The sequence below is a fragment of the Mustela lutreola genome, chromosome 9, assembly GCF_030435805.1.
Source record: "Mustela lutreola isolate mMusLut2 chromosome 9, mMusLut2.pri, whole genome shotgun sequence".
Classification (NCBI taxonomy): Eukaryota; Metazoa; Chordata; class Mammalia; order Carnivora; family Mustelidae; genus Mustela; species Mustela lutreola.
Genome location: NC_081298.1, coordinates 110,445,163 through 110,470,921, shown reverse-complemented (window position 1 = coordinate 110,470,921; position 25,759 = coordinate 110,445,163). Strand labels below are relative to the sequence as shown.

The following is a 25,759-nucleotide window of genomic DNA, read 5'->3' as shown; positions in this document are numbered from 1 at the left end:
CAGAGCCACGGACAAGCATGGTTGCTGGGGGCGTGGGGTGCCGATACCCAGTGACGGGCTCTCTGGTAAGGTGTACGCAGCTGTCCTCTGACCTGCCATTGATGTTGCCTCTCCAGATTCCATGTAAGCCCAAGGATTCCTCAGAAAGACAATGGAAATGACGGAGTCCCTGATAACGGGGAAATTAAAAACAAAACCCCCCAAGACCCTACAAAGGTACTGAGCATAAAGGCACTGCATGACGTTTTCCAAAGTTTTATCATCTTCCACCGTGGACATCTGCAGACACTTGCTCAGTGAGCTCTACCCCTTGCTCGATGAGCTCTACCCCCCAGGACAGGCAGGCTATCCGTGAGGACTTGGAAACAGGCCCCAGGATGGGTCCTCAAAAGAGCTCGTGGAAAATTCCAGCAGACAGTTCTCAAGATCTGGTGCAGGGCTTAGCAGGGCATCTTGGTTTCGTGGTCACGGTCCCCATTTCCCACCCCCGCGGCCCCCTTTCACAAACAGGAAACAGCTCTAGAAAGATAGCTCAGTCACTGGAGGTTAAATGCCCAAGCCCCCCAACCCTGACATGAAGGTATAGGGGAGAGTCAACATAACACCCACAAGAGACAGAGCGTTGCTTTTTGTTTGGTTTCTTTTTCCCACCCTCGGGAGTATTTCTGCATTCTAAAATGTTACACTGGAAGGCGGGCTGGTCAGTGAACACCGTCTGAGTTTTCAGCAAAAGTTCTGTGGCTTTAAGAAGACTTCCATCTGATGAGAGAAAACACTGCATGGACCACGTACAGGAGAGTGACCACGTATGAAAACACCTAGAACCGAGAGAAACAACAATTAATGGGGGTGCACGGGGAGAGGGCAGCACGCAGGCTGTCCATATTGAGCTGACCACTGGCACGGCGCTCCGGGATGATGGCCCAAAAGGGTGCGGGCCACCATCACTCCCGCAGACATCCTTTCCTGCTGAGCCCAGATGTGGCCCCAGAACGCGCTCAGCACAGAGCTCCAGGTGACCCATCGGTCCACAGGACTTGGTGTGCAAGGTCAAGTATCTGTCATCACACAAGTCATCGTCCTGGTGCGACCCAGCTAGAAATGGAGGCCCTCAGAGACCCCTCAAATGATACCCACTCTCCATGGAAAACGTCCTCCCCCTGCACCAGTAAGGGCAGGATCTGCCAGTGGTGATCCGCTGGCCTTGGCTAAGAGAATATGAACATGTGGGTTTGCTGGCTCTGGTTAAGGGCTCGATGTTGTCTGGTCATCCTCAGACACCCACCAGAATTTTCTTCTAGGATCTTAATTTCATAAGCATGGGCTCGGAGGAAATGAGGGACTGGCATGAGAAGAAGGGACTGGGGCTTTGGCAAAAAGAAGGGGGGTCTTAATGAGAAAGCTGTTGGAAAGATCCAGTCAGGGTTTTGACGATGGGAACAAAGGCCCTGGAAATGGGGCAAATGGTCCCTTTGTCCCTGTCAAGGCCCAGCCTTGTGTTCACTCAGGCACCGTCTATTCCTATCACCTGCTCTGGGTGGCTGGCCTCTCTGAAGGCTTGCCAGCCCCCAAGTCAAATATCTGCACCTGGATTTGTGACCTTGGGTGTGGGGTCAAAAGTTGCCAACCCACGCACGACGTTAGGGCAGCTACGGTTCCGTGGCTCTCGGAAATGCCCATAAACACCAGAGGTCGTCATGCCGGCTCTCTCTCCCTGCCTCCACACATGGGCGAACCCTGCACCCTCATTGGCCAGAGGCAATGACTAAGCCGAGTTACTTAATAACAAATTTAAGAGAACTCATCTGGAAACAGCATCTAAAAGGAGCAGTTCTACGTGACCAAGCATTTGACTGAGCAGCACCCCAGCCCCCAAAACACCTCTCCCTGTCAGATGGGAGCACTTTATTGTCTGGGGAATTCCAGACCCAATGAGAACCTTTGGCAGGAACCCCCCTCAGATGTCCCCCGCAGTAGCAGGAAACAGACACTTATTTTCCAAGTGGAGTCAAGCAATGGCACCCTGGGGACCCTGAGAGCCGGGGACATGCATGCATGTAGCATATACTTGGGCCTTCAGAAACCCCTCTCCCTAAATGGCTGTTATTCCAGATTTCTGCAGAAGTTTCCAGCTGCCCTCTCAATTCCCACCAATCCCAGAGATCCCTCTGGCATAGACTCTCTGAAGGAGAAAGAGAGAGGGAGAAGCATGGCTTTTGAGGCAGCCGCAGCTAAGTAACAGAGAGGGGAGAGGCAGGCCAGATGCTTCCAAAGGCCAGGAATGTGTGGGAGGAGGTCTTGAGCTACCTCCCCATTCCAGGGCTTGCTACCCCCTGGATGTAGGAAAGGCACGCTGTGGTTGGGCAGGGTCGTCCCTGCAAGCAGATATAGCTGACATTTCCAATAGAGAGACATGACTTTACATCAAACCGGGCTCCTACATGACCTTTAGCCCAGGGCACCGGTCTGCAGGCAGTGTTTTTATTCTGGATTCTGGCCCATGTACATCTCATTCATCTAACATAAACGGGGGGACATGATCAATTGCGGCGTGGATAAGTAGATGTTGGTGTAGTCGTCAGCGGAATGCTAGACAGCCGTGAGAATAAACATTCTGCATCTCCACCCAAAAATGTGGATGAGGCTCACGAACCCAAGGCTGAGAGCAAGAAGCCAGACATAAACAAGTGCACAGTGCATGACTCCATTTCCAAGTTCAAAAGCAGGCACAACTGAACTAAGCAGCTAGAAATCAGGAGACCAGTATCCTTCGTTTGGGTGCACAGTGATAGCAGCAGGACAGAGGGACCCTGGGAGCCATTTATTATGTTCTGTTTCTCAATTTGGATGCTTGTTGCACAGAGGAGTTCACTTCATGGAAGTTTACCCACTTGTACACTGGCAACCCACTCCCTTCTCTGGATGTCTGTTGCATTTTGGTAAGGAGAAAAAGAGAAAAGCTGGAGCACAGGAGATGACAGAGGTTCTCAACTAGAGACCTGTCCCCCGGGCCGAGCAGTCATTCACCCTAACTGGCTTGCTCCCTGCTGGCTGCATTCCACGTGCATTTCACGACTTTCACCTGCAATAATTTTACGGCACTTGTTGTCTAACACCGTGCTGCTGATGTCCGTTCGTGCTGCTGATGTCTGTTCGGAGAGAAGGCTTCTGGGGTTGGGATGGGGCGAGGTGGCTCCCAACAGAGTCATTGGAAGGATGACAGAGGAGGCGGGATTACCAGCCTCCTGAGGGAGGGGAGAACAACCAAGGTGAAGCCTGGCCATGTTCCTATTTAGAAACCAGCTATTTTGGGAGCTGAGCCAAATGGGGAGCCATTCCCACATTATGGGACATTTGAGGGGATACCAGGGACCAGAAGTGGTCATATTTATGGAACTGGAGAGTAGGCTGGTGACTTAAGGGGAATGTGTGTCTTTGGGGTGGGGGATGGGCCCATAGGGGCCTGCAGGCAAGGCTTTCAGGAACTTTCCTCCAGACCCCTCCCTCTGGGAGCAGGAAGAACACTCCCCCCAAACCCTTTCCAAGAGCCCAACCATGCCCCTCCCTGTGCGTTTTCTCTCAGCCTCTGCTCTACTCTTTCCAAAAAGTGGGGACAGCCCTGTTTTTCTCCTGGAGATCTTGTGATTGATCATCACATTTGACCTCAGGATTTGTAGAACTCACAGGTCAACCTTTAAAGACCTGAGGAGTGCTAGTTCCTGAACCTCTTTCATATTTTTTAAGTGGCTAGAGATACATCTGCTATTTCGAGTTCACATCTTGGTGGGAGGCCTCACATGCAGCCTGGAAGAAGGTCTTAGGAATCGAAACCTTCTCCTACTCTCTGTCTGATTCATTCCATTAAAAAGGGAATCCGGGTTATGCCCTCAAAGTGCACCAGTGGTCTGGGCCCAAAGTTGGAGAACGCTTCCTTCAGAGTCCAGAGGCCCTCATGCGCCATGCGCCTTGGCCACACATAGCAGGCACCCCCATTTGTTATAACGACGGCGTGAAGGAAGCTCCCAAGGGCCCCCATTGCTCACTGTGAGGGCTCGGAGAAAGGGAGTTAACGTCTCTGTGGTTCTGAGGGAGTTGGACAGATGAGCACGTTGAGGTACCGGCTCAAGGAAATGGCAGGGGCGTGAGCTCCGGCCCCTCCTGCTCCAGCAGGTTCTCAGAGCCGCTGGGCAGGAAGCATTGTCACGAAGAGCTGAATGGCCTAACCGCAGCAGCAAACACCTACAGGTCTGGACACGCTGGGCCCAGAAGAGCTTTTGTACAACCCCAGCCCTGAAGCCCGTGGCTTGGTGAGACCCTGGCCACTTGATTTGACATCTGTGGCCTCTGCGCTTCCCTGGCCTGACTGTGTGCTTGAAGGGAAGACCACTCAGGGAGAGCCGGGGGCACCCACGTGGCTAGATTCACTGCTCCAAACAGGTGCCAAGAGTAGGGGTGACAGAACACCAGCTCTGGACACCAGCAACTCCTGACCCTCTTGGAGCAAGCTATCCATGTCCTCAACATCCTGCTTCCACATCTGTGAAATGGGTATAATAAGAGCGCCTACATCCTAGTGCTATGGCGAGAGTTAAACAAGGTCCTTCATGGAGAGTTCAGACAGTGCCTGACACTCGCGGTCGTTTCCCTTTTGCAAAGCCCACCCAGGCGCAGACCAGAGGGCTAAGGGAGGCTGGGGCACGTCAGCTCCCTCCTCCAGGGCTTTGTTTCTTCAGGAGTCGGTGAAGCAGAAAGAGAGGGAGGGTCCATAACAGGGTTCTGCTGACCCTCTGTCACTGGGCAGGGGGAGCTGGGCCCAGGGGCAAGTCACCCGGGGGACTTACCACAGCGGAGATGTTCTCGTGGTACTGTTTGTAGGTGTAGCCCTCCTGCATCCCGATGGTGGCCAGAGCTTCCAGGACGGAGGCGCTGAGGTAAAACAGGGCAGCGAGACAGTGGTAGGCTGCATCCTACAGGGTCAGAGAGAGCAGTGAGGAGTGGAGGGGGGGCAGCTGTGGTCTTAGCCAGGTCTGTCTACCCCCACTCCTTGCTCTCCTGGCATGGCTCAGGTCCTGCCTTCATCTTCTGCTGCTTCCTTTGGGAAAGAAGGGCCTTCCTGCCCCGCTCCCTGCCCTGTCCACCCGTCACCCCACCCTAGCCCTCTCCTCACAGAGTGTGGGTAAGCAACACTGCCCAGTGGGTTCTAGCTCATGGTGGGGGGGCCACAGTCAGGACTTCAGGGGAGAAGGCACGCTGCTTTCCCTTGACGTGGGATTGAGGAAGAGCTGGGGGTCAGGAAGGGCAGCCTGGGATTTAACCCCCAGGTGGTCACAGTCCCAGTTCATATGTGGCCTCAGTGACCAGGGCAGGGGGAGAGGGGCCCAGGCCATTTCCACTATGGTTTTTTTCTTGTTAGTGTTCAATTTTTCTTGGGTAGTCAAACTCCAGGTTTGTTTAAAAGCAAAAAATGACTAGAATAGGGTTTTAAGCAGCTGTAATTTGGAGGTAATTTCGAAAGTCTAAGTAGGGGGTGCCTGGGTGGCTCATTTGGTTAAGTGTCTGCCTTCGGCTCAGGTCATGATCTCTGGGATTGAGCCCTGGGTTGGGCTCCCTGCTCAGGGTGGAGTCTGCTTCTCCCTCTCCCTCTGCCTTTCCCCCTGCCACTCCCCCTGCTTGTGCTCTCTCACTCTCTAATAAATAAAATCTTAAAAAAAAGAAACCAACAACTTAAAAAAAAGAGAAAGAAATTCTAAGTAGGAGGCCTTTTGAGAGCAGAGGCCTTGCCAAATGGCCCTGCCCTCTTCTGCCATAGATAAAAGGCAGGTGTCCCATGTGTAAGTTCTACCTGCTTCAAGGGCTTGAAGGCAGAATTCAGGCAGAATTCAGACCAGAGGCCATGTCTCTGCCACCTCCAAGTCCTTCTCTGGGCACCCTGCTTTAGAAGATCATCACTGGGCACTGGCCAGGAAGCCCAGTGCCTCCCACTGGGCAGTTAAGGCCAGCCCCCAGGTCCTTGCCCCTTCCTAAGATGGAAACCAGCTCTCCTGGGGTTTGGGAGACGCCAGCAGGCACCTGGCAGGTGCAGGCGGATGGGGAGGGGGGCTGGGCTGCTGGTTGTCCATGAAAAAGGCAGTCATGTAGGAGAAAGCCGAGCAGGCCCAATGGGAATCAGCAGGCCCAATGGGAATCAGACAGCAACAATCGACCTTTGCTTTCACCTTCTCCTGACCTCCTTGCTGTGGGGAGACCTGGGCTGCTAGGGAGAGGTCAGAGCCAAAGGCCTGGCCAGCTTAGCCTGGGAACGGGGCTAGGACTCATCAACAGGACAGCCTCCCCCAGCCCTAGAAAAGCCAGCCTGCCCGTGGAGAGGGTCCAATACCCACCCACCCACCTCAAACATTCCGGGCTGTGACTCACCAGGGTGACCCAGGAAGTCTCCCCGCCGTGGGCACCAATTATGTACAGGACGAGGAGGGTTGTGGTGGCCAGGAAGCAGAACACGGACACAAACATCACCCAGCCCTGGATCAGGGGGATGGGCACCAGGGATGAGGCGACCAGGATCCACACCAGGCCCCCAAAGACCTGCGGAGGGAGAGAGGGCAGGGGTGAGCCTCGGAGCGGGAGAGCCCGCACCCATGAAGGGCCAGACCCACAGTCATGCTGGGGCATTGGGGGCAGAAAAACAGGAAAGAGGCAGAGAATGGCGGTGGGCATTTTCCTCCCCCAAAACCACTCTTTCTGCCTGCATTGCGGGTCTTGGTCCAATCCCTTCTTGCTTGCCTTTTTCACATTTTAAATGCAATTTTGATTTTTTATTTAACAAAAACGTATACCACACACTTATATGCTAGGCACCATCCTAAGCACTTTGAAAATATTAACTCGGTTAATTCTCTCAATAACCCTACAGACGAGGTCCATTTGTCAGATGGGGAAACTGAGGCACGTGGACACTAAGTAATCTGTCATCCCAAGAAAGGACTTATCTCCTCCAGTATTATCATTATTCTGAGGTTTTATCCTAGATTAGATCCTAATATTTTGACATTAAAATATCTTTCCCGTTATAAAAAGTTAGTGACTAGCAGATTTTTTGGTCTTTACTTGGCAAAATAATTGACCACACTATGTCATAAGCATATATATATTTTTTAATTTCACCCTTAAATCCCCAAGTCCAGGAAGTGCTCTGACTAGTGGGGTCCAGGCTGGAGTAGAGAGGTCAGCCCGCCTCCTTGGGTGGCCTAGGACTGGTGTGAGAGAAGCATTTCCCTGTTGGTATCTGAAGCCTCAGTGAGCCCCACGTTTTCAAAGAGGAGCACAGGACAGCAGAGGAGTCATACCACGCCCCTGAGGCCACAGTCCTGGATCCCTGAGGACTAAAGCACACACACCAAAGCTGGGATTGTCTTCTCTTCCCCTGTCCCTCTTTATCTCCCAGGAAGACAGTTTAGCCTTCTCCACTGTCCTCCACCCAGGTAAGGACTGTGCTCGGAAAGGCTGGGACACAGATGGAGAGGGTTCCGTGGCCAAAGGTTTCCAAGGTCCTTCAGAGCATCTGGGGGCTGAGGACAGGATGCCCTCCCAGCCTTATGTCCCGTGGAGTGAACTCAAGTAGTAGCTGGGCCCCCTGTCCTGTATCTGCTGTCCATCTGCTGGGCAAGGGCCCCCCATCTTCACAGGTGCTCCCTGAGCCTCTCAGCTGAGAAGCATCAGGACGGAAACACATTTGAGTAGAAAAACCAGAGCGATGAAGAAACTGGGGTTATCAAAACAAAGCTGGGCCTGATGACTCAGATCTGGGCATCTCTGACCAGAACACTTCTACTGTTGAATCTGAGGGTCCGGGAAGGCATCGGCAGAGGCAGTGGGACGCATTTTACAACTTGCTGTCATTGGAGCAGACACTTCAATAAAAACCCTTAGACCATCGTAGCATATGATCTCTGTGTGTGTGCCTTTCATCCATAGCTGTCTATAAGATCACAGAGATGACTTCGCCTTTTCCATAATGGACCCTGGTAAAGGGATGTGAACGTGCTGGTGGCTGAGAACTTGGCCAAGCGTGGAGAGAACAGGAATGCCTACATGGAGGGCAGAAGAAAGGGACTGGGGGATGTTCCTCTCCGGAGCGTCCTTTACTGGGCGCCAGAAGACCGTCCAAAGAGGACCGATCTCAGGTTCCCTCATATGCTCTCAGGGAGCCTTGCCCTTCCTTCTCCTTGTCAGTTCCCAGCATTAAATCGGTGTCCTTTGTTAGTTACAAAATGGTACTATCCCTGACCACGTGATGGAGGGGGTGAGGTCCCTCTTGTTCATGGCAGACTCTCTGGTATGGGACACCTGTCCACCTGTATGAGTTAGTTATCCAGCCTTCAGGGGCTCATGTCAGATGGGTATGGGTAAACAGGAATGACTTATGCGTTGAGTGTGGACGGAGAGTCCTAGTGTTAGGGAATCCAGTGAGGGACACTGTGGGCCAGAGGTGCCTGCAGGCAGCCAGTGGACATGGCATTGATGAACGCTGAATGCTACACTACGAAAAACAATTCTCTTTTTCTAAGGCAAGAGGGGCTCAGGGTTGAGCCAGGGGTCTGGAGCTCCCTTAGAGCAGGGGCTCCTGGAATGGGCTGGCAAAGGTGAACTGAGCAATGAGGCTGTTTTTATTTTAAGATAGTGATATAGTTATTTTGGATAAAATTAACTTAAAACCATATGGGGTAAGTTAATGCACTGATGGTACCAGTCAATGGCAAAATCTGGGAAGATGGCTCTCAGGATGCCATACAGACTCCTGTGACTTTCTCTCCAACTGCTTGTTTTCTCCCTCTTTGGCTTGGCCAGGAATCAAAGGCAGGGAAAAGAAAGCAGAGTCAGAGTGAAGCCATGGCCCAGAGTGCCTGCCATAGAGTCCAGAGCATGTGCTAGCTTGATGTGGCCCCAGTTCTGATGCTGAACTTCTGGTACCTCTACAGAGGGGAGTGTTAAGGTTTATCCGGGCACTTGTCCCGCCTTGGGTGTGTGTTTTTACCAGTCTGATGATGCTGTGTCCCAGCTCCCTGGAAAATGAACTCTCTCTCTCTGACTCTTGGAGCCCATGGTAAGAATACTTGTCCATGGAAGCAAAGCCCACCCTGGGCTCAGTCCCAGCCCCCTGCCCCCTGGCAGATCTCAGGACCCTATCCTGCCTTTGGGTGTATGACCTTGCAAAGGTCCTTTTAACAATTATGCTTTTTATTTCTTTGCATGGTTGGTTTAGAGAGGCAAGTTTCATAGTAAGATGGTGGGAAGCAATTTTCCCTCTCTCGCATGCAGCTTTAATGAGATATAATTCATGTATGAGACAACTCGCCTATTTAAATTGTAAAATTCAAAGATTAAAGATTATTTACAGATATGTGCCGTCATCAACTCCAGACCAACTTTAGGACCTTTTCATTACCTCAAAAGAAACCCCGTACCTTTAGCTTTGGCTTGCTTCTCTCCTTCCCATCCCTAAGTGACTGCTAATGCTCCTACTTCCTGTCTCTCTAAGATTTGCCTGTTCTGAACTTTCACATTGAGTTGAATCATAGGACAAAAGATGGGCTTTTATGACTGGCTTCTTTCCTTTAGCATAATGCCTTTCAAAGTGAGAAATTCTCTCTCAAGGAGACTTTCACAAAATATCTCTACCATCACAGCACACCCCACTGGCCCATTCTGACCCCCGTCATCCAGGGGACACTGAGTGAACGTGCCTCTGGACTTTTTTTTGGGGGGGGGGGAGCCTCCAAGCTGTGAATAGATGGGAGAGCGATGGGTTCCCAGGAACGTTCCTGAAGGAAGCATGCCACCAGCCCAGTCTCTCCCTGGAATGGAATGTATATTAAGTTACCCATCATGGGAAGGCCATGTCCTCAGCACAAATGAAATGATTAAAACCCGGGGGGATTTTGCTCCCAAAAGACTGGCAGAGGCTTGTCCACTACCCTCCACGGCCCTGCCCACTGGGTCCTAAGGGTAGGACCGCCTGGGAGGGGTGCTGAGATGGAGACAGAACCCCGAGAACAGGAGGGGTAAGTGACAAACACAGCTGAACCACGGCATCTACTCTCAGCCAGACGTCTGTGAGCAGCGCCCTGGAAACAGGCACCGCGGCTGTGAGAAGCCTGGGGCCAGGCCCGATGCCGCCCAGAAGCCGCCCCAGCTGTACCAGCTGCGCACGCGCGAAGGCTCCCGCCCCTCCCGGGCCCGCGGGCTCCCGTGGCACAGCCACCACGCAGCGTCTGTGCCACCAGCAGTGGCTTGGGAGCCCTGGAGGAGTGGGCGGCGGCAGGGGTGTGTGTGTGTGCTCTCCCCACAAACCGCTGGACCAGGCTGTCGCGGGAGTCAGGCTCTTGGGCCTTGGCCTCCTGGTGGGCAAATGGCAGTTCGCACCACATTGCAGGCTGGTGCGCACTGGCTGACGCTCTGGGTGTGAGAGTGAGGCCTCTGGTGCCGTGCCCAGCACCATCCCCGACTGGGATAAGACAGTGTTCACCTGCGGGGCCCACAGCCCTTGGGGACAGATGCAGACACAGCCGGTTTACAAGGCAGGATGATAACCAGCCCTGAGGGGACAAAGCAGCCTGGACCGGGGCAGGGCCCCAATCAAGTCTTGAAGGGGGAGTTGGACTAACTGGTTTACCAGGCTGAAAGGTCAAGGAGTGGGTTTCCAGGGGGAGGAAGAAGTACATGATGATATTACAATGTAATGTAATGTAATGTAATATACAGGCAAAGTCCAGAAGATGCTGAAGCCACAGTGAGGGTTTCAGAAGGCCTGGGAGCTGGGCATAAGGCATGCAGTGAGAGGGAGGGGTGCTGAAGATGGGGCTTAACGGGGAGGACACTTGTGACAGAACTGATCTCTGAGTCAGCATGAAGGCCTTTAAGGCCCTGCTCCACGGAAAACTGGGGTTCAGTGTGAATCATGGGACAAAGCCAGTGCCTGTCCCACTCCACCTACTAAGTGTGCAGAGAGCAAACAGAACAAGCACAGCACCCACACCCACCGAGATAAGGCATCTTGGGCAGGGAGCAGTCCACCCCATCCTGACCTCAGGACCCCACTGGCCAAATATTTGTCAAGAGAAGGGGGTAGGTGAGGGTTCAAGCATTTCCCTTTGTAAAGAAAACTCCAAACAGTTCCCAAGACCACCCCCCCAACCCCCACAGCAAGTGCCCCGAGGCAATCATTTGGAAACATTAGTCATCCCCATGGAGGCACGACCCCACTTGCCCTTCATCTCTGTCAACAGGCAGCAACTTCCCACTGCCCCCTGCCTACACCAGGTCACTGTCCTCCATAACAGACATGGTACAGCTGGCTAGGGTGGTTGCCGGAAACAGTCGCTAAGTTGCATGGCCTGAGAATCATCTGTACTGAGCTCTCTCTGTGGGGCCCAGAACCCCAAGCTGGAAAACGGTGGTAGGTCTGGGCTGACACTGTAGTTTGCAGCCCTTACCCTATGCTAGAATTGTCTGGAACACCAATGTCTGCGATCCGACTCAAGTGGAGAGAAGGAGTGTTAGACTAGCACGTGGAACAGACATCCCAGGCTCTTTGCCAAAAGCCTTAGAACATGTTTCCATAACACAAGCCCTTGGATTATGTCCTGGTAATTCCTGTCAAACAGAGTAAGAACTGGCTCCGGTCTCTGATGCCCTGCTTGGCGGTCTAGCGATGCCTGCTGAGGCAAACTCTCTAGGTCCTGAGTGGGCTCTCCGTGCAAAGCTCCCTCTCTTCTCCCCTCCTCAAGCTTCTATCCCTGTCTTGCCTCGAACGTGAGGTTAGCTCGTCCTTGGCTGTCCTCCAGATCCTGGGATGTAGCCTCCATGTCTGTGAATGGGAATAAGTTGGTGATCTAAGGCCTCTACACCTGGTGTTTCAGGACTGGAAACCACCCATCTTTAATTCAGGCTGGTTTGGGATGCCAAGCAGAGTTGAGGTTCCTAAGAACCAGGGGTAATAATCAAAACCAGACCAAAAAATTCCAAAGACTTTAAAGAGTTTATATTTGTGCCTGCCCACTCAAATGATTTTTGTAAAAAAAAAAAATTCTCAGGGGATAGTCTTCGGGGGAGCTCTCATGTAAACTTAGAGAAGGTTCTCAATTTTTCTTTCTGAATTAATCCACAGGAGGCAGACTTAGCATGGCAAAGCGTATAGACTTTGGAGCTGAAAGCACCAGGTTTCAGTCTCAGCTCTGCCACTTTCTAGCTGGGTGGCTGGTTGTTCCTGGTCCATTACTTAACCTCTCTGTTCCCTATTTGTGAAACAGCAATAACAACAGTGCCCACCCCATGGGCTGGGGGTGAAATGGGGTTATGTCTGCGGAGTGCCTGACACAAAGTGAGCGCCTGAGTGTTCGCTGTCTCAGCTGTCATAGGATGGGGTGAAGTCTCATCTGCAAACGTATCAAAGTAACTACCAGCAGGTCTGGGAGACACGCACAGATATCCACTCCAAACCATACTGGGGCCTAGAATTTAAAAATAATTTCAAAAGGGGTTCCCCGGGTGGCTCAGTGGGTTGAGCCTCTGCCTTGGGCTCAGGTCATGATCCCAGAGTCCTGGAATGGAGCCCCACATCCGGCTCTCTGTTCAGCAGGGAGCCTGATTCCCCCTCTCGCTCTGCCTGCCTCTCTGCCTATTTGTGATCTCTGCCTGTCAAATAAATAAATAAAATCTTTTAAAAAAATAATGATTTCAAAAACATCAAAAAGGAGAAAAACAACTGATCTCCCAGAAATCAAAAGTTGAGAAAAATGTGTCTGCTTCTGTGGAAGGAAACACAAAGGATGTTAAAAAAGGAGAGAGCCTGTCTTCAAACAATGAGCTTTGGTTGCAAAAGGGGGAAAAGGAATCCTCCAGCACATTCTTAAGATTCGTATGGTGTTTCCACAGCTTGCGCCGGGCTGAAAGAGCTCTGGGTCCACAATCGCCCAGTGTCTTTCCTGCGCGGCTGGGATAACTGAGGACAATGCAGGAGAATCGCTCAGATTCTCTGGATATTTTCCTGGGACTCCATTTTACTCTGTTAAGGTCTTCACAGGCAGATCCTTTCCCAGTCACCAGTCAAGGTGTGAACTAAAGAGGATTTCCCATGCAGGGCTTGGCGCCTTGGAGTCCAGCATCAGAATTCCCAGGGGCTCTGAGGGCATGGTGTGGGTTTCCTGAAGGCACATGTGAACAGAAGTCTGTAATCTGAACTCTCGAGAAGAAAAGGAAACTGGTTATAGAACGTAGACGGTGACCCAATACTACACCATCCTGCCACTTGGGTGAGGGTCCACAAGTCCTCTCCCTAGGAAGGAAAAGGGGAGATGGCAACCCCAGATGAGCCAGGTCCTGGCTGCTGTGAGCTCTGAGCCCTCCAGTGCTCTCAGGAGGCCACCAGGAGCAGTAACCTCAATTTGTGTTGAGGGAAATGACCATACTGACTGGACTAGTGTGTGTGTGCGTGCGCGCGTGTGGACGTGCATGAGTGCACATGGGCCTGAGCAAGCGTGTGGGTGTGTGTGTAGAGGCTGATTATGGACGTGCTATCACGGAGAAGGGAAATGCAGCAAGCTGAAGTCAAGAAGACGTAAGCACTGGGTGGTAGGAGAAGGTGCAGAGCGAGCTCAGAGGGAAAGCCCGAGACCAGACCCCTAAACGTAGAAGCCTTCTCCAAACATCCTCTGGCTCTTCAGGTCTGAGACAGAGGCTGGGGACTCTTCCTGTTCTGAGGGGTAGTGATGGCAGAAGTAGCCACGTGGGGCTTCTGCCAAGGTCCCTGGCTTTTGTGTGAGCCCCACCTCCCTGGTGTGGAGGAGCTCAGCACCCCCGCAAGTCAAAGGAGAGGCTTCCTTCACTTGCTACCTTGCTCACCCCCTCCCTCCCTGATTCTGTTATCCGTGCATTTAGCAGATGCTGACAGTGCCCTTGACCATGGCCAGCACTGAGGTAGGTACACCTACCGGGGTGGACATATGGAGTCCCTCTTCCAGCCCTGCCGCCAGGCTCCACCAAGGGCAGAGTCATCCCCTGGTAAAAGTGTCAGGGCCCTGGGGAGGGCGAGCCACTAACCACCTCTGCCTAGGACAGGGCAAAGCCCAGCAATTTGCATAGACCCCCTAGGGAGGTGTCTGGTGGGGGGAGGGGTCAGAATATTCTTTGTGTGTGGAGAGTCCAACCGCAAGGCTACTCTTAAGGCAAACACCAAGAGTGGTGTTGAGGCTACCTGACTCAGTTTACCTATGCAAGTTGCTCCGCCCTCCCCAACCCTTCATCAACAAATTCATCCTTCCATTATGCCATTATCCCTTCCAAGGCAGGGTTAGACAGTATCCCTTTTTCTGGAGGTAAGACCAGGACTCAGGTTGTAACAGTCTCAGACTCAACTGAGTCTGGTTGTAAAGAGGGCGTTAGAGACTTGAGATTCAAAGGGATAGGGGCTGAGTTCAGGTCCACAGTGGACATTAACAGGGTGAGTATGGACTGAGAGGAGGGTCCTGTCCAGTCCCTCCATCCCACTTCCCTCAAGTCCCAGGGAAATCTCTTCCGCAATATGCACTAGACCTCGGCTTTAAGCTCCGGACACCGATCACTCCCTCCCGCTGCAGAGGACGGTCACCCACTCCTGAATGAATGAAAAGTTCTTTCGGGTCCACACGGGTCCAAGGGCTTTCAGACCAGCATGTCCTCATCTGGATGGAAAAGTTTCCTGACCACACCTATACCCACGGGCTTTCCCCGGCAGGATAAACAGAAACCAGGAGGCTCCGAGAATAATACCAGTAAGCCACTTGTAAAGAGGGCAAATCCGGGGAAATGCGAGACCTGATGGGCGTGGCCACAGTGCCTGAAAAACCAGAGGTACTAATGGGAGTCACCACGAGCATAATAAGGTGGTGAGCAAACAGACAAAACAGGTGTGTACCCTCTGCTGTGAGAAGGAACTGCCCATATAGGGCCGGGGGCTTCCTTCCAGTGTCCTGGGGGTTCTTTCTTGGGAGTTGCTGGTGACTCTCTCAGCTTCATCTTCCATCTGCCCTTGGAGTCAGGGGCTCCTCTATTGATTCATATTAACCAGGAGGGAGATGAGAAGTTAGCCCCCGTCCTACCAATGAATGCTAAGACAAATGTTTCAGAGGGCATGGTCTGTGCTGGGAACACGGACAATCTTAGGGTCTGGGCAGGAGACAGAGCCAAGCAAGGGCTTGCTGTACAGGTGCCAAGTGCCAGGAAAGGGGTGCTCTCAGGGTGGGCTTCCCGGTAGAGGTGTTGAGGAAATCTGGGCCCGAAGGATAGAGGGCTTAGTCCCACCATGCCATCTGCACTAAAGGAATGCCTCTAATGGAAACCAGCGGAGGACTATGGGCTGGTTCTGGAAAGCATCCTAAGACACAAAAGTAAGGTGGGACCCTTCCTGTCAGGTCCCGCTCTATAACCATGTTTGGCTTATCACCAGCCACAGGGCAGGATGGAAGCTGGAAGAGGTGGGGGTACTCGTTTGTGCAAGAGGCCGCCCTCTTACTGAACCAATGCTCTCCCAGATGGCGATACACTGACACTGAAGACAAATCATTTTCGTCAGGCGTAATCCCAGGCCCACTAGCGATTGGTCCCTTCCCCTTGGGCAGGTGCAGCAGTTTGCAGGGCACTGAGAATTCACAAAGCCCTCCCCACCCATCCTGGCACCGAGCTGCAGGGTGGTGCGTGAGAGAGGTCTAAGGCATCCCCTGGTCCCGAGGCAGAAGGCAGGACAGGAGTGCCACAGCCTCCCCCCTGGCCACCCCAGCAGGCTGGCCGGGATAGCCCACAACAGAGGCGGCCCTGGTTAGGCCCTACAGAGGGTGGCGTCTGTGTGTACTTGACAATCTCAGAGACAAGTCAAGTGTGCCCTCAACAGCCCCACCCACTCCCAAATCTCACTCGCCTCCAGCCTGCCTGAGAAGGGCACCTAAGGCCAAAGGCGGATCGGGATGGGTCTTCCGGCCCCCATCCTGCAGTCGCCCCCTTTTCGCAGGGATTGGCCCATTGATCTCAGAGCAGGTGGGTGAGTCATTAATAAATTAATAACTGGTGTACTTAAGAGCTATTGAACCATAACTGCGTGCATCGTGTCGTTAAGAGCTTTCTGCACAAGACTCATTCACGTATTCCTCACAGCAATCCGTGTGGCAGGTGCTGTTAGCCCCATTTTACTGAAGCAGAAACCGAGGCACAGTCGCCTGCTCATATCCCCACAGCCGCTAAGGACCAGCTCCCACAGGCTGGCTGGGGAGCCTGAGTCAGCTCCCCCATGCGTGAGGCAGTTACCCAAGGCAGCTCACAAACGGTTCACCACGAAGTCTCTCTCTGTCTAGGGTCACTTTAGCAATGGCCTTGAGAGCAGCAATGTGGAGTAACAGGAGACTAGTCCTTTAACCTTCACCGGGCTCCCAGCCGCCCTGGGTCTGGAGAGAACTGCAAGGGAGGTGGCTTCCGGAGCTGGCTTCCCTTCCCCCGCCCCTCTGCTTGTTCAATAGGCTCTGTTCTTTCAGAGGAAGAGAATACCAAGGTTTTGTGTTTAACACCAGAAAACAAGCAAAAGATCAGAACACTGAAGGATGGCACTCCCTCTTCTGTAAGGCACAGGCCTGCGGTTCTCATCCCGGGGTCCATTGGCAGGACACTTGTCATGAGCTTCACCCTGCCCCCCACCCCTCCTAACAGGTGTAAGGATCCCAGCATCACTTTCGTTCCTTCCCTGTTGGCTTGGTTCCTGGACTGTCCCCTCATTTAGAGCCTGCACCCTTGGGTTTCTGAGGGCCTTCTTCAAACTTGGATCCAGGAGTTTTGGTGGGGAGGAGGGTACTCCTCTTGCCCTCTCCCTGCTCCTCCTCTTCCTGCCCCCTCCCCTCTCAGCCCAACTGCAGTTCTACCAGGAATCTGGGGCTATGGGGCTCCGGTGTGGAATTTCAGGGCAGCTGGACTGGCAGTGCCTCTTCCCGCTGCCGCGCATATCCATGTGTGATGGCTGGTGACACGGCTTTTCTTTTCATTCCTACATGTTTTTCTGGGGCCTTAGGGAGTTATTTTGCTCCAGTGTGGGCGGAACATTAGCTGTTAATGAGGTGGGAGTGGTAGAAAAGTCTGGAGCTGAGCATGGCAAAAAATGAATGCAGGTCCCTTACCGTGGGAAATAACGATGCTGCTGGGGGCCCAGCAGGAGCTAACCAGGAGCTAGAACTTTCCACTAGAATGTAGAAGGCAGGTCAGGGCGCGATGAGGCAGAGAGTACCAGGAACCTGCCCCAGGCCCCCAGAAACCGTCTAAAGCCCGTGAGGAGTGAGCCTGCACTTGCCCATGACATTCGAGCTTCTGAAAGAAGGCATGCCACTCACTCACCGTCCTTGCGCCCATCAGCCCCAGAAGAGAACATCTGGGGTGGAGGATCTTAGCGTCTTAGTGTTTGCCCCTGGGAGCCTTTGATTCAAAAACGCTATGTCCAGGGACTGATATTTGAGAGTCCAAAAGGAAGCCCCAGATGGGCTTGTGTGGGGGCTGGAGGCCAGGGCTTAACCATGAATCCATGAGAACTCAGCCCCTGGTCCTGTCCAGGCCGGCTGGCCCGCCCCATCCCACCTCAAGGCAGGGCCCAAGTTGCCCAGTCCCCACCCCGAGGATGGGCCTTTCCCTGAGAATGGGCCTAATCCCCGAGCCCAGCCACGCCGTTCCAAAGCCTGTGCAGAACTGGCCTAGGCTGTCCACACGGTGCCCTCCCCCACCCTCTACAGGGCGTGGCAGGCGTAGGTGCAAACAGTCAGCCTCTGGCCCTGACCCAAGCTGTGTGACCTGAGCGTGAGTGCTCCGCGTCCCTGGTAGTGGCTTCTGGAATCCTCCTCCTCTCTCCTGAACGCGCCCCTCTGACAGAGAGGATGCCTCATTCCCCCGAGGTATTAGCTCATCTGTGTCAAGCCAGGGAGTGACCTATGGGAACCTTAAAAGCAACCTTTTCCATGTAGCCTGTGATGACATACGGGTGACCGTGCGGGAGCTGCGCCCCATCACCGCACTCTGCAGTTTCCAGAGAACAGCTCCAAGTCACTGACTCCGATCAAAGCAGTCCTCTCTGGTTCTTGAAAAACCAGAAAAGTCATTTCTCAGCTCCAAGAACAAACCCCTACGTATCACTCTCCCCCCCACCCCCCTTTAGAGAGGAGGAAAGGAGAAGGGCCAGGCAGGGTCCTTACCCGCTTCAAAACAGCTACAGAGAGGGGCCCCAACCACAACACAAAGACACAGGGTCAGGAGTCAGTGGGCACAGCCAGTGAAGGCCAAGCTCAGCCACTGCCCAGCAGGGCCAACCCCCACTCCCTGCTGACTACAGAAGAGGTCCCTCCCTGGCTGCGGGCAGCAGGGCAATTTCCCCAGGAGCACAGGGGGTGTCTGCTTTGAACCCAGGAGAACCTTTAGGGCATCTGATTCCCTCCCCCGTCCTCTCACTGAGAACTGTCTCTACCATCTTGCCCCCGGTGGAAATGTGGAGGCGGTGGGCTGGTCTACCAGGGGCCATTCCAAACCTCGCTGAGTCAACGGCTCAGCAAATGCAGATTCTTGGGCCCAGGCTTGACTCAGGGGCTCAGATCCCTCTGGGTGTGTTTTTTGACAAGCAGACCCAGGGGCTGGGAACTCCCCAGTCGGGAAGAGAAGGTGCAGCAGGCAAAAGTTCATTGTGGGTGTTTGGGTTAAGGCAGAAACAGGGACATGACTTGCTGCCATTCCAGGAAGTGCCACCCTGGAGACTGAGTGACCCGGGGCAAACTACACCTCCCACCTCCCTGCCTCAGTCTCCTCCCAGCTCGGAAAAAGGATGTTCCTATGAGTTCCCATGCTGTCTTCTCAGTGCAACCAGAGGGCGGACACCCACCAGAAAACTGCTGTATCATTCCCTACTTCTCCCCCCCCCCCCCCCCCCGCCATGGGGCTCTGTAGGGTGGCTGTCCCCCTGGGTGGGGAAAATCTAGGGCAGGTCTCCGGACTGTCACTCTCAAATAATAAAAGTCCCCAGACATTTGGGGTCAGAGAAACAGTGTCCTGGGAGTAACTACTGTTGGGCTGGCAGGAAGGGGGCTACCAAAGATGGCGAAAGTTCCCGCCACAAGACCTGAGCTCGGACAGGAGAACAAAGGCCCAAGCAGGAATCTGAGACCCCCGCCCCGGGCTCCTGTGGACCAATGGGATCCCGATGAGCAGGCGGGATATCCAAATAAGGGAAACTTCCAAAAGACCCCTGAGCTTCCTCCGAGACCCCTTAAAAGCCCCCTCCTCCCTGCCTTGGGTGCGACTTCCGCCACTCTGCTTTCCAGAGTGGCGGAACCTCGCCCGAGGGTGCCCACCTCCTCCCGGCGCAACTTTCCTGGCTCCCCTTCTCCTGAGCCCTGAAACTTCGCTGGAGAGCGTTTTTAATAAATCTTGCCTTGCACCCACTTTGCCTGGTGTTGTGTTTATCTCGCCGGAAAAAAACCTTACAACTACCATGTCCAGTTCACTGCGAGAATCAGAACTGCAAACCCGCTCCAGGCGGAACCCCCACTCCACTTTCACCCCGAAAAGTGCCCCCTAGGAGCCCTGGCTCTCACCGCCCCCCTTCTCTGCCTTCCCCGGGTCTCTCTTTACTCCCAGCCATTCTGTCAGTGGCTTTTCCTCCTTGCCAGGGTGCAGAGGAGGGAGCTAATGGTTTCCGTAACCCATTTTCAGGCATTTCCTTCACAGGTTCTGAAGGTGGGCCGGGGCCGGGATGGGGCGATGATCGATCATCAGTCCCCAGCACTTTGTGAGAGAAGTTTCCGCTGGCCCTGGCCACGGCTGAGACAAAAAGCTTCCTATGTCAACATCTTGTTCTGTGAACGGGGTGGGGCCAAGTGTCACAGAGCCCCTGGCTTAGAAGGGAAGAGGAGGAAGGGGAAGCAGAGACTGCGTCCCCCAAAGGAGAAGTCCTCCTTGGGTGGGGACAGGGGGACAGGTCAGAAGCAAAGTCCCAGCTTGAGTTTTTGGGAGAGAGGACATTGCACTGCAAGCCTGCCCCTTTGGGGTGCCCCTGTGACCGCACTGCCTTCAACAGGAATGTGGCCTGTGTGGCTCACACCATCTGATTGGCTCAGCCTTCCACTTCCTGCCATGGCCCTGCAGCTTTCAGAGGTCTGGTATAGGGATGCTGGGCCAGGGTGAAGTTGCCAGACAACCCCCCCCCCCCCCCCGCAACTCTCCCCCTGAGCCACCACCACCCTTCCCTGCCCCTGCGGGCAGTTTCCTGGCCTTGGCAGAGGAGGGGAGCTCCACCCTGTTGGCCTTGGACACTGGCATCTGTGACTCCCAGGCTATTGGGAGGTCAGGCATGGGAGTATCAACTGTGAGTAATCAGCTCAATGGACTACAGATTTAAAACATACCAAGCATTTCACACTCATTGGGTTAGCAGAAAATGGCAAATTCTAATGCAATCACGTATGGCAAGGATGAGGGACAATGAGGACTTTGACACACTGCTGTGGGGAGCTGGAAAGGTCCAGGTTTTGCTTGAAACGTATACACTTTGGGAACCTTCTTATATTTAAAGAATACAACGTAAGGCAGGATCTTAGAAGGGGCCTGAGCTTAATTATGCGCCATCAGCTTCCAGGTAACACGGCTTCTGGAACATGTCCGTTGGAAACATCCTTTTGCACCCTGATCGGGTAACAGCTGGGAAAAGGAAGAAGTGCATTCCCTATGAACCAGGAAGTCGCATCCTCCCTGGGTGTTCTGGGAAGAACTTCCCCACATTGAACTAACAGGGCACATTCAAGAATGTTCTTGGCGATGCTAGAAGAACACAACAAACTGAAATCAGCCAACGCGTCCATTAAAAGAAGAACAGGTAAACAGCATCACCCCGCAGGATGTTACTATTTTCGTGAAGTGACACCATATAAAACAATGCCACGCACAGTCCACCCCGAGTGAGGCAGGCAGTTTAGGTTTAAATCAGCTCTGCTTGGGAGTCATGAACAAGACGTACAGCCCAGGGACTGTCCCGAGAACGGAGGGAAGAGAAGACGATCGCGGAAGAGCCGGTGGGTTTAGATGCCATCTGAAAAGCTTTATTTCCCGAATACTAAAAGTCAATCAGGTCAAATACTAAGATTTGACAAAGCATAGTGATAATCATGTGGGCGCCTTTTCTGTAATATGAAGTATTTCTTGATTTTTATTCTTTAAAAAACTTAAGGGAAGTCTCCATAACATAAAACGAGTCATCTTAAATTGACCTGTTCAATGGTGTTTAACACGTTCACCACCTCTAACTCCAAAACATTTTTGCCACCCCAAAAGGAAGCCCCGTTCCCATGAAGCAGTGGTTCCCCTCTTCTCCCTCTCATCTCAGTCCGTGGACAACCACCGGTTTGGGTTCGGTCTCTATGGATCTACCTATTCTGGATGTTTTACATAAATGGAATCATATAATTCATGACCTCTGGTGGCTGGCTTCCTGTACTTGGCATAATGTTTTCAGAGTTTATCAACTTTGCAGGACGTACCAGAACTTCCTTCATTCCTTTCTGTGACTACAGAATATCCTGCTGTATGGACAGATCGCAGTCTGTCTATCCATCCACTGAACTGGGGCCGTTTCCACCTGCTGGTTATTGTGAACAGTGCCGCTAGGAACACGCAGGTACATGTACTCATTCAGGTCCCTGCTTTTAATTATCTTGGTTAAAAATCTAGCCATTGAATTGCTGGGTCATATGGTAATTTCTTTTTTCAGAAACCATCAAACTGTTTTCCAGAAGCAGAACACCAGCAGTGTATGAGGGTTCTAATTTCACCCTGACCAAAACTTGGTATTTTCTGTTTTCTTTTTTTTAATAATAATCACCATAATTTCAGGTGAAACTACCCCACTGTGGTTTTTATTCTATGTTCTTTGTGATGAATGATGCTGAACCTCTTCCCATGTGCTTATGGGCCATTTCTACAGCTCCTCTGGAGAAATGCCTATTCAAGTTTGTTGCACATTTTCTAACTGGGTTGCGTGTCTTTTTGTTGTTGAGTTGTAAAAGTCCGTAATTAAAAGATTTTATTTATTTATTTGACAGACAGATATCACAAGTAGGCAGAGAAGCAGGCAGACAGAGAGAGGGGGAAGCAGTGCTCCCCGCTGAGCAGAGAATCCGATGTGGAGCTTGATCCCAAAACCCTGGGATCATGACCCGAGCCGAAAGGAGATGCTTTAACCCACTGAGCCACCCAGGTGCCCCAATAGTCCATAATTTAAAAAAAAAAAAAAAAAAAAAAAAAAAAAAAAAAAACCAACAACAACCCTCCCAGAGTTTTTTAACTCACTACTCTTTTCACACATGTAGACACATAAAGCTTCCTCTCTACAATGTTACAACGCAGGCAAAGGAAAATTTAAAGGGCCAGTGTCTGCTTTCTTTTCTGCTCTCTCAGACACCCCATGGGCAAATCCCCACCCTGGAGAGGAAGAAAGAGATTCAGATACACACTGGGGCACCTAAGGTCTCCCGGAAAGTTGGGAGGAAGGAAAGGAGGTGGGGAAGTAGGGCTGAGATTAAGGAGAAAAAAAATCACTCCTTTTAAAAAAAATTTATTTTATTTTAAAAGATTTTATTTATTTATTTGACAGACAGAGATCACAGGTAGGCAAAGAGGCAGGCAGAGAGAGAGGAAGGGAAGCAGGCTCCCTGCCGAGCAGAGAGCCCAATGTGGGGCTCGATCCCAGGACCCTGGGATCACGACCTGAGCCAAAGGTGGAGGCTTTAAACCACTGAGCCACCCAGGCGCCCCACTGAGCCACACAGGTGCCCTCTTTTTTTTTTTTTTTAAGATTTATTTATTCATTTCAGAGAGAGAGAGAGTGCACGTGCCAGAGGATGAGCAGGGGGAGCGTTAGAGGGAGACACACAGAGAGAGAGAGAGAGAGAGAAAGAATCTCAAGCTGATTCCCTGCTGAACACAGAGCCCAGTGAGTGTGAGGGCGGGGCTTAGTCCCAGGACATAGAGATCATGACCTGAGCCAAAACCAAGAGTCAGGTGCTTAACCAACTGGGCCACCCAGGTGCCATTAAGGAAAAAAAAAAAAAATCACTTCTAACACAGTTGAGGGGTTGATTTCTTATCAAGAGAGAATGATTTCTTATAGAAGAGAGAATGATTTCTTACAGAAGCCCCTACCATCTCAGGTCACAAAACTGCCCTGGGAGGTGTAAATTTCCACTAATTCATGGTTCTGAGATTTCGCACACCCAACCTTCCCCTTTCACATACTGCGATGTGGGGGTGGTATCCTCCCATCCCCACCCAGCAGACGGCTCTGCTTGGCTGGGCTGTTCCTACCCTCAGGGGCCCTCCTTCCCCTAAACTGTGATACCAAGAGGAGGCAAAGGGTACTGGGAAATTGTCCCTTCTGGAAAGCCCTGCCCCCGCAACCACTGCCACCTGCAACCCACCTGCTGCCCTTGAGCCCATTCTTGTCAGGGCAAGAGGAGAAGACCACAGTCTTCCACCTGGAGCTCAAGTAACACACTCTCCTGATTCTTGTTTTAATGCTCCTCAAATAGCTACAAAGGTAGAATAAACCACTCATAAGGGCAATTTAAGAGGCACTAAGAAGACCTTCTGTTGGTTAAAAATCTCTCTTGCCCCACCACACCTCACCATTAGCCATCATCTCTTTCAGTTACGAAACTCCGCCTTTGTAAATGCAGTAGCCTCTGAAAGAACCACCCACGACTGACTCCCAAGTCAGAGGGTCTACATGCTCTTTTCAGAAATCCAGCCTTGGGCAAGCACCGGCTAACTGCCGCATGGCTCAGACAAGCCATATAGGAAAAGAATGTTCTAGTGAATGCAAGCCCCTCTGCTCTGGGCTTGGGTGTCCCTATCCACAAAAGATGGGGCTGGCCTTAGTGGTGTCCAGGGTTTTCTAGATTAGATTAGTGGTGTCAAGGGTTTCTTCTAGATGTTACTTCCTTGATTCTGGCTAGCTCCAGGATTTGAAATCATTCTGGATACATCCCTGTTTGGGATCAACTCAACTCACACAACTTCAGTAATAGGGTGTCCTCAGGCCACCTCAGCCCCCTTTGCCCTTTCCACCAAACCCTCCACGGAGAGTAGAACCTGTTCCCTTTGCTGTTCACACCCTCCCGCCTCCCATTAGACAATAAGAAAGCCGAGATCCGGTTTTTAAACAGTTAGGTTTGGACGATTTCTTTTCCAATCAACCCTCCAGGCAGCCACTTCCGCAGTGGCGTGCAGGGAAGGAGGCTGGGTGGCCGCCAGGCAGCACACCCACAGAGTAACTACACCAGACCCTTACCTCCCAGGTAAGGGTCTGTGGCTCCTGCCGAGTTTCGGCTAAGGGCGGTCTGAAGCGTCGTTACAGTTATCCCCTTACTAGGAGGCTGGCGTGGGAAGCGCTCTTGGGCCACCAGCGGTGGCAGCGGAGACAGCACCACTTCGGCTCCAGCTCCAGTTAGGGACCCGTGGGTTTCCTGCCGCTCAAGGTCAGCCAAGCGCAGGGCCGCTCAGGCCAGCCCCTCTCCATTACGCCCACCCGCAGCACAGGGCAAAATGACCGTGGCCAGCAAACGACGGCCTGTTCTATTATTTCCAGATCAAAGTTGTGGCAAGTACCCTCACTCGCCAGAAACTTTCAAAGGCCAGAAGAGAACGATTCAGATTCAGCTCCTCCCAGAACACCAACCCAATCTCCAGGCGTCGGTTGGCGATACGTACTCAGGTTTCTTTTGATTTTTGTTTTGTTTTGTTTTGTTTTTTTAAACGAAATCCTAACCCTGGGAGAAGCTGGGCACTTGTACAAGGATGTTGCTCTCCAACAAGGGCATACTCTGCGCGGCTCCTGTGAAGTGAGCTGGGAGCGCGGCTTTGAAACCAGCGCACCGCAAGTGGACCCAGGCCTGCTTCGAACATTTGACCCATGTTGCGAATTTGGCTTTTCCACCTAGGTCCTGGAGACTGCTTACGCCCATTGCTCTTGTCTAGAGGGGGCCAAACGACCGGGGTGGGGGTGGAAGGAGAGAGGCTTTCCTCATTCCTGCCGCGCTCCCCGGATGCTCCGGGGACCTCTGTGCCGCTTGCGGACCCGGCCGCCACCACCCATCCCAACCCTTCCCCCGCACCCGCGCCGACGCGCCAGCCACTCACAAACTCGAAGATGAAGAGCAGGTCCGGGAAACTGGTGAAGACCGCGACGCCGCTGGGCAGGGTGCTGCCCCCCGACGCCGCTGCGGGGGCCATGCCGGCGTGCTGGCGTCGGCCTCGGGACTGGACGTGCGCGGCTCCGGCTCTGCGCTGACCGCTGGCTTGCTCTGCGGAGCCCAGTGGCCCGGGCGCCCCCGCGCGCGGGTTAAGAGTAGGGGAGCCCGGGGCCGAGGAGGGAGGAGCCGCGGTCCCCGCCCGCCCTGTCCCCGCCCAAGTCCTAGACTCGCGCGGAGCGCAGCGGGTGCGGTCCTGACCCACCCGGAGGGCGCGCTGCGGGCTTGTGGCGCTGCGGGCGGGAGACGGACTCCGACGTCCCACCTCCCGCGCCACCTCCCACCTGGAAGGTGACAAAGCCGCTTGGGCGAGGGGCTTCGCACGCTTCGCACGCTTTGCACGTGATCACCATCCCTTAAGAATGATTAAGAATGATAACCATCAATCATTAGGCCCCCCCCCAAACTCCTCGTGACACCGC

At 52.9% G+C, this 25,759-nt stretch overlaps 1 protein-coding gene across 1 annotated transcript; it reads right to left on the bottom strand.

The window, feature by feature from the left end:
- Positions 1 to 239: 239 nt before the first annotated feature.
- MAL (mal, T cell differentiation protein) lies at positions 240 to 25,433 on the bottom strand. Its single transcript, XM_059188416.1, has 4 exons — positions 25,228 to 25,433; positions 6,415 to 6,582; positions 4,842 to 4,967; positions 240 to 818 (listed from the first exon to the last, which is right to left on the bottom strand). Exons 1-4 carry the CDS (start codon positions 25,318 to 25,320, stop codon positions 744 to 746), a joined length of 462 nt encoding a protein of 153 aa, XP_059044399.1. The 5' UTR covers positions 25,321 to 25,433; the 3' UTR covers positions 240 to 743.
- Between the last annotated feature and the right edge of the window lie 326 nt (positions 25,434 to 25,759).